The following is a 7,632-nucleotide window of genomic DNA, read 5'->3' as shown; positions in this document are numbered from 1 at the left end:
GTATGGTTTGTTATGATAGGACAATATTTGGCAGAGATACAACTATTCGAAAATCTGAAATCTGAGGGTGTATAAAAATCTAAATACTGAGAAAATTACCTTCAAAGTTGTCCAAAGGAAGTTCTTAGCTATGCATATTACTAATCACAAATTAAGTTTTGATATATTTACAGTAGGAGATTTACAAAATATCTTCATGGAACATGATCTTTTCCTAATGATTTTTGGCATAAAAGAAAAATCTATAATTTTGACCCATACAAGGTTTTTTTTTTTTGGCTATTGCTAAAAATATACCCCAGGGACTTAAGACTGGTTTTGTGGTCCAGGATCAGAGTTGTTCCTCAGATATTCCTCTATATTATACAAGGTGCCCCACATTTGGTTTTGGACCACTGAAAATGTGTAAAATTTAACAAATTTACTCCTTGAGCCATATTGAAATTCAAACATCTCTAGAGCTGAACCCATAAGGGGCCTTAAAAATGAAGATGCCAAAAGGAAAGTATGTTAAGGCCCAATATCTAAAAGGGCATTAAGATACATTTAATACTTCTTGAGTTACAGGCATGCAAACCTTGGAGGACAAAATAACTTTTTCCCATTTTTTTAATGGTCACCACTGGCACATAATGCTAAAAAAAGATTGCTAAAGTCAACAGATTTTACTAATAGACCTACCAATCTCTGTGTACAAAAAAACATAAATGATGCTGCCATCATTCTGTAGTAATTTTTACCCCCATGCAGTTTGACTCTGAATAAGAGGTGAAAATGAAATAGTGGATTACTCAACAAATACACATCCATGACATTTAATATTTTGGCTTGCATCACTATATGTTTATCTTTCTTCAGAAAAAAATATTGATAAAATCAAAAGCTGAGTAAGTTTCTGAAATTGGATTTGACAAATTGACCCTTACATGTTTGTGGTTTTCTTTCAACTTATGCCGACTTCCATGCATCACAGAAAAACAACATGCACAAGCAAGATTTCAGAGACGTAGCGTGACATTCTAAATGTTTAGTATCTTAATGTGAGTTTTAGATTGTCAGCACTAAAAACCTCCATCACTATCTGTAAAAGAAAGTTAGCATGCTTGTTTAGAATATTCATGTTTGCTTTGTCATTGAAGGATGAACATGATGTGGCCCTTTGTGCTCACCTGGTGTACCTGTGTGAAGAGGACCCACAGTTCTTAAAGACTCGAAATGCAAGTATTAAGTGCATTAACAGAACTGCTAATATCAGTGAATACAATTGTCTAATTTTAGTCTAGGAAGTTAAACTCACAGTTGGACCCTCTATGTTTGGAGTCGTTGGATGAGTCAGACATCACTAACTCTCCTGTAATCATGGTCAATGAAAGCACTACAAGTCCTGCAAGAACTGCAGCTGTGAAGAATGATCTTCCGGTGTGTTTTGACATGTTCAGAAACACTTGTTCAAACAGTCACAGTGTTTAAAAAAAAAAAAATAAGACTGAATAAACATCTTTAATTGTACAGCTGCAGTTGTGTTTTTTTATGCTGAACTTTAGCATGATTAGTCTATGATTAATGCATACAGTAGGTGTATTTTCTGAGGTAGCATTTGTATTCAACAAACTTTGAAGTTTGACTCAATTGTAATTTACAATAATTGTTCACTTAAAATTTTTTTTTTTTTTTTAAATAAACGTGTACAGTGATTATATTTCTCTGGGGAAAAAGAATCCACTTATAACATTTGCAGTGAGTCTATGGAGATATGACAACCGGTGGGGCTGGTTTTACACCAATTTCATGATTTCACCAAGAGCCCCACAACCCATAAATTGGACCCAGTTGTCAAACTCAAGAAAAGACCCCAAAAAACAAAGCAAAACTTTTTACAAAACACCCTACTAATGATGTAGCTTGACCTTTTAACTATTTACAGAACATTCACTTAAAACAACAAATACCTACAGCAGGATGTCAGTGTCACTCTGTGATTATTTGTGTCTGTAACTACTTGTCATCTAGCAGACACTTTTCATCGTAGGTGTCTTACAGTACAGTAATTACAGACACAGCCCCTAAAGCAACTTGTAACAGTGCCGCCGTGATAATTCAAGGGGCTCGAGACAACATTTAGATGGGTGGGCTCATCCCCCTCTCACCCCCGAGCTGTCAGGGACCCCTCCTCACCACAGAGCCTGAGACAATGTTCCTGATTATCCTCCACCCCCCAGTGATGGTTCTGCCTGGCTGCTCATGGACAAAGGTTTAGATCTCCGTGTAGTATTATTTTAGCTTAGTAACCTGTTTAGCTTTTAAAGAACTGTAGAATCCCCTCTAAATCAAAGTAAAAAAGACATAACAGGACATTTTAAAATGAACAGTGAAAAAAAAAAAAAATGCTACCAGAATTGAGAAAAGCCGAAATTTATTTGTCATTACCCTGGTCACTGAGTTTGTCATGTTAGTGAGATATTTCACGTGGATGCGCTAGGCTTCCGTCAGGAAGAAAATGAAGAACTCTTTCCCAGTTAAAACTGCAGGAGTTAGTTTACTGAATGAGCAAAAAACATGCTTGCAGGAACCATCTGCCCTGGTAGTGTGTCCCTTATTGATGACGCACTGGAAGGAGGATTGATTTAGCAATAATTACAATTACAATAAAAACTTAACAAAACCTTGAAAAAATATACTAAATAAAAAAAATCTACTTTTTCCTCTATATTTGATGTCTGCACTACACTAACTTTTCTCTCCCAAGAAAATGGTATATATTGTGTGATGATTATTTCATTTAATTTTCTAAGTTACATCTTCTTTTTCTTCCATTTTCTAAAAAGATATATCAAAAAAAAAAAAAAAAAAAACCCCATCATCAACTAACAACAATCATGTTCCACCAACAAAACCTTTTTTCTTTTTCGTCTATGGAACATTAAAGAAGATATTTTGGGAAATGTCTCAGATTTTGGCCTATGTTAACCAAAACTGTTTGGAAACCAATGCTTTTCATAACATCTTCTTTTGTGTTCCACAGAGGGGGGGGGGGGGGGGGGGGGAGGGGGGGGGGGGGGGGGGGGGGGGGGGGGGGGGGAGCCACACAGGCTTGGAACAACATAAGGGTGAGTAAATGACAGACTTTTTATTTTTAAGTTTAAATGCTATTAACCTGTTAGTTGAACAGTCACTGAGAGCCAGTTATTGGCCCAAAGACAGATAGTGCGAGAATTTGGGTCAAACCCTTTAACTGATGTCCACAATGCACATGTGTAGGGAAAAAATAAAATAAAAAATTCATTGCTGCCACAAAACAGAACCTATACACAAATGACAACACTATAACAAAAGAAAAGCATTCTAATAAAATATTAAGAGAATTTGGTACCTAGAAAACTATTGAAATACTATTGAAACTATTGAAAACAGTTAAAATAGAGATAGTTTATTTAACTGGTTGTCCACGACAAATGAAACTCCTTGAAATCACTGAAATGGCGCCATCTACTGGACGTTTTACAAATAAACAGTGCCTGATAGTAGAAATCATTTTAATAGCTTTAGAGAAATCAATATTGAAAAAAACATCACTGTTTTGATTAATGACAAATACTCATGCCTCCTTATAGGAGCCACAGACAGTGTTTAAATTAACATCCTGATTTTAGCATGTTACATGAAACCAGACCATTATACAATGTAACAATTATATTCCCAATACATTGTCATTTCGAGGTCCCTAAAATATAGAATGCGGAATATACTGAACACAAATCACATCTTCTCATTTCACATTAAAAGAATTAGCTCACTCAACTGAAAACTATTCCAACCAAAATTCTACAGCTAATATAGAACATTTCACAAAACAATTTATTTATTATTTTATTTTTTTTCTTCAATGAAACTTTATGACAAGGATATTGATTCATTCAAACATTAGAAACTGTGTTTGTAAGCAATGTCGCTTGCAAATTAGTCACTAGATTAAAAATAAGGTTCTGCATTCCATCCTGTCTGACCATTTCAATAGGTGACCTTATAAACCGGTTCACCCACATGAAGAACACCTGTTTTCTTGACGATGTAGTACTGTCCCAATATTGGCGCAGTTTTCTGCTTAGGGTCAGTCAGTCGATAGCTATGAAGTACAAACAATTAAGTGATGAAAACTGTGATGACAAAATATTATGAAATGAACCTATGCACAGAGCAAGTGCTTCTTACATGATTATATTTCTTGCACAACTATGAGTAATATAATTTTTTTCTACGTTTTTTTGTTTTATAAATGAATTATTACAAAAAAAAAACTCTGAAACACATGCATCTTTACCTTACTTGCATGTGCCTTTTCCGTTTATGCACACACAATGCATGACATAATTCCAACACATATATATATATATATATATATATATATATATATATATATATATATATATATATATATATATATATATATATATATATATATATATATATTTATATATATATATATATATATATATAAGAAAAATATAACACATAGATTTGCATTTTAATAGAATATTAAGCCCAAAATTTTTTTAGGGATTTTTGGTTAATAATTTTCATTTTGTTGCATCATTATTTTATTAAGGTGCTTTATAAACTACCGCTGTATAATAATGCAATTCTTTTCCAGATTCTGTAATAATGAAGAGCTTTAGTCTAACACCACTGATAACTTGTAACTGATTAACAAAAGAAAAACAAGCCAAGTTCTTTGGCAAGCAGCACAAGAAGAAAATGTTTGACTGAAAAGCCATGAAGCTGTGTGCATATGCTCTGGGTAAATCTTACATTAGTGTAATAAAATGCAATATTTCAGTCTGTGTGCGCTTACGTTTTGAGAGTGTCCAGTGGTTCTTTCCGGGTGATGATTCCAGTCTCAGGGTCAACAGTGGTAAGAACGCATCTGAATATTATTTCACAGAATTCATTATTTTACTTGAAAAAATGATGTATTACAGAACAATGTGTTTTCTATGTTACCTTCCACAGCCAACAACTCTCTTCAACTCCACTTGGCCAATCTGAATATGATCCCATGTGTCCTAGTTAAGGAATAACAGAGTTTTATTTAACATCAGAACACACATCACATTGCCTAATACTGTATATTTAGATATACCTCCGTGAAGGCCTCGCAGTCACTGACAACAATACTGGGACGAAACTGAAAGACAGTAACATCTTTATCCAATCGGGTATTCAGGTCCCTAACAGAGGCCTCTGACATTAGCATGATGGGAGCTGCATCAGGATAGGCCACCTAAAAAAAGTATAAAATATCTGAATAGATAATGGTGGTGACAGAGAACAAATATTCTTTTAAGTAATAACCTGTAAAGTCATTAAAGTATTTAGTACAACTGTGATTTCACAAAATTTCCAAAATAATGTTTGTTTTGTGTATTATATTAGGTAACTGATTTTTGAGACATATGAATAAAGCTATTGCAAGAAACTGGATTTTGACACGTTGAAAGGAGGTAGAAACATATGTTAAAACTCATAAAAAAATATATTTTAAAATTAAATGACTCTCTTCGGTCGAGATCATTTTAAATCACTTTTTAAATAATAACTTCACTTTTTAAATCTTTATTTGCATTATGAGACGTACAGGGCCGTCCATCAAACCTTTTCATCCTTAGGAAAGAGGGGCTCTTTCTGAGAAGGAATTTGGGCCTTCAGATGAGGTTCATAATGCACCAGACGAACAGTCTTGTCAGATTCCAGGTATCGTGTGAGCCAGTTAGACACATCGTCCCCACAGTCCCTGCCTTGAACATCTATACTGAAGACTCTAGGGACACAAGCAAATTTATTTACAATTTTCAGTATGCCACTTCAATTTCAATCACTTAAAACGTATGAATTACACCACAAAATACCATACCAAGTGGAACGTATTGTAAAGATAGTTGGCGCAGGCACACTTTCCAAACATAATGAGGTTGACAAATGATAAAACAATAGATATATAGTTCAGAATGAAGACGAAAAGTATTTGGAAACTTTCTGGTTATTGGAACATGTTCATAGTTAATGTGATAAACTCTTTTGGACACCTGTTTGAACTTGAGGAGATCTGACTTCATAAATAAACGTAAAATTAAATAAAAAAATTAAGTTAATAATAAAAGCTAATCCACTATGACACTGAAGCCAGTTATACTATGCTTGACAAAAGCACACAAAAATGCTAAAACATAAAATGAAACTGAAAGTATTAAAAAAAAGCCAATTCAAAAACATGAATAAATGCTGTAATGATATATAAATAATTATACTAAAATAACACTGAAGCCAGTTATATTATGAAATGAAATACAAACATTTTAATGTAAATATGAATACTTACAGGGCCACTTTATGTAAAACATCCCTGCTGAAAAAAAAAAAATAGCTAAAACCAGCCTAAGCCGGATAGCTGGTCTTAGCTGGTTTAAGCTGGAAGTAGCTGGTTTTAGCTAATCTCCAAGCCTGGCTAAGCTGGTTTTAGTTGGTTGGCCAGCTGGTCTCCCAGCCTAACTAGCTAAGACCAGCCTAAGAATGGCCAAAACCCCTCTAAAGCCAGCCTGCTGACCAGCTATGACCAAGTTAGGACTAAAACCAACCAACCAGCTTAGGCTGGTTTTAGCCGGGTTTTTTTTTTTTCAGCAGGGGTGGTTACCTGCAGTCCACAACTGCATTATTGGACTGCTGAAGAGGAACCCTCAACTCCTCCATCTGCGGTCCATTCTCCCATCCAGCATCAAAGATCACCAGACTCACCTGGCCACACACACAACACAAGTCCATTGAGACACAGCTGGCCTCCTTCACAGTTCAAAGACACCAGCACCAGACGAGGCTGCTGTCTGCCCGTCACCATGTGTCCGTCCTCCGTGATGACCAGCCAGTGCCTGCAACAGACACACAACAGCTGTCAATGTTCCTCTGTAATGCACAAACTAAAAAGAAAAACTGTAATGGCCTACGGCGTCATGGCACGAATGATGGGCGTTTGTCCCTGCTGAAAAAAAAAATCCTAAAACTAACTTTAGTAACTGGTTGTCCAGCTGGTCCTATATATGGTCCAAATATTCCTTTAAAGAGACCTAATTTAAATAGCACAGTAAATGTATTAACCTAGGCTATACTGATTTATTTGCGTCCAAAGAAATTGCATGACTCTAAAGCAAAGGTGCAACAAAAACCCACCGATCTTGCAGTTCGCCATATTTCAGCCCCATTCGCAGACATTCTGCGGTCTCCACCAGCACTGCTTTCCCGGACTTCATAGGATGAAGCAGCAGTTGAGTAACAACTCCCACTCGAGTCAACTTTTTCTCTGGACGCGTAACATTATATTTATACACCAGACCGAGTCCAAGCAGAGCAACTGCTGTGCCTGCAGCGCATAATACTATTTCCCGATTACGGGCGAAGATTTTCACAAGCACCCCTTTGAAGTCCATACTTAATTGTCGGCAACAGTATCTTAACTGTGATATTTCAAAAGTCTGAAACGTTTTACAGCACTCGGGCTATCTGATGAAGTGTTTTTATTGCAGCCAATGAAAAGGCGTGTTGCTACCAGGTAGTTTTAAAGGAACAGTCCTCGCTTTCTTTTACACG

At 35.7% G+C, this 7,632-nt stretch overlaps 1 protein-coding gene across 2 annotated transcripts; it reads right to left on the bottom strand.

Annotated features, from left to right (window-relative positions):
- Positions 1-3,411: 3,411 nt before the first annotated feature.
- LOC109047334 (mitochondrial amidoxime-reducing component 1-like) lies at positions 3,412-7,594 on the bottom strand. 2 transcript variants are annotated; one of them, XM_042755594.1, is made up of 8 exons: positions 7,216-7,594; positions 6,808-6,917; positions 6,686-6,746; positions 5,650-5,815; positions 5,138-5,278; positions 4,999-5,060; positions 4,850-4,921; positions 3,412-4,123 (listed from the first exon to the last, which is right to left on the bottom strand). In XM_042755594.1, exons 1-8 carry the CDS (start codon positions 7,470-7,472, stop codon positions 4,009-4,011), a joined length of 984 nt encoding a protein of 327 aa, XP_042611528.1. In that variant the 5' UTR covers positions 7,473-7,594; the 3' UTR covers positions 3,412-4,008. The 2 variants fall into 2 exon arrangements, with proteins under 2 accessions (XP_042611528.1, XP_042611527.1); XM_042755593.1 differs by having other exon boundaries at positions 6,686-6,753; positions 6,815-6,917; positions 7,216-7,592.
- Positions 7,595-7,632: the final 38 nt, after the last annotated feature.

This window comes from Cyprinus carpio, unplaced genomic scaffold (genome assembly GCF_018340385.1).
Source record: "Cyprinus carpio isolate SPL01 unplaced genomic scaffold, ASM1834038v1 S000006728, whole genome shotgun sequence".
Classification (NCBI taxonomy): Eukaryota; Metazoa; Chordata; class Actinopteri; order Cypriniformes; family Cyprinidae; genus Cyprinus; species Cyprinus carpio.
Note: the sequence above shows the minus strand (reverse complement) of the source record. Positions and strands in the feature narration are given on the sequence as shown.

Bases quoted from the DNA above. Each gene is read 5' to 3' on its own strand.
- LOC109047334 (XM_042755594.1), bottom strand. From the start codon at position 7,472: ATGGACTTCAAAGGGGTGCTTGTGAAAATCTTCGCCCGTAATCGGGAA. The intron at 6,918-7,215 runs GTGGGTTTTTGT...TGTCTGTTGCAG, and splicing joins TATGGCGAACTGCAAGATCG to GCACTGGCTGGTCATCACGG. The intron at 4,922-4,998 runs GTAACATAGAAA...AATAATATTCAG, and splicing joins AGAGTTGTTGGCTGTGGAAG to ATGCGTTCTTACCACTGTTG.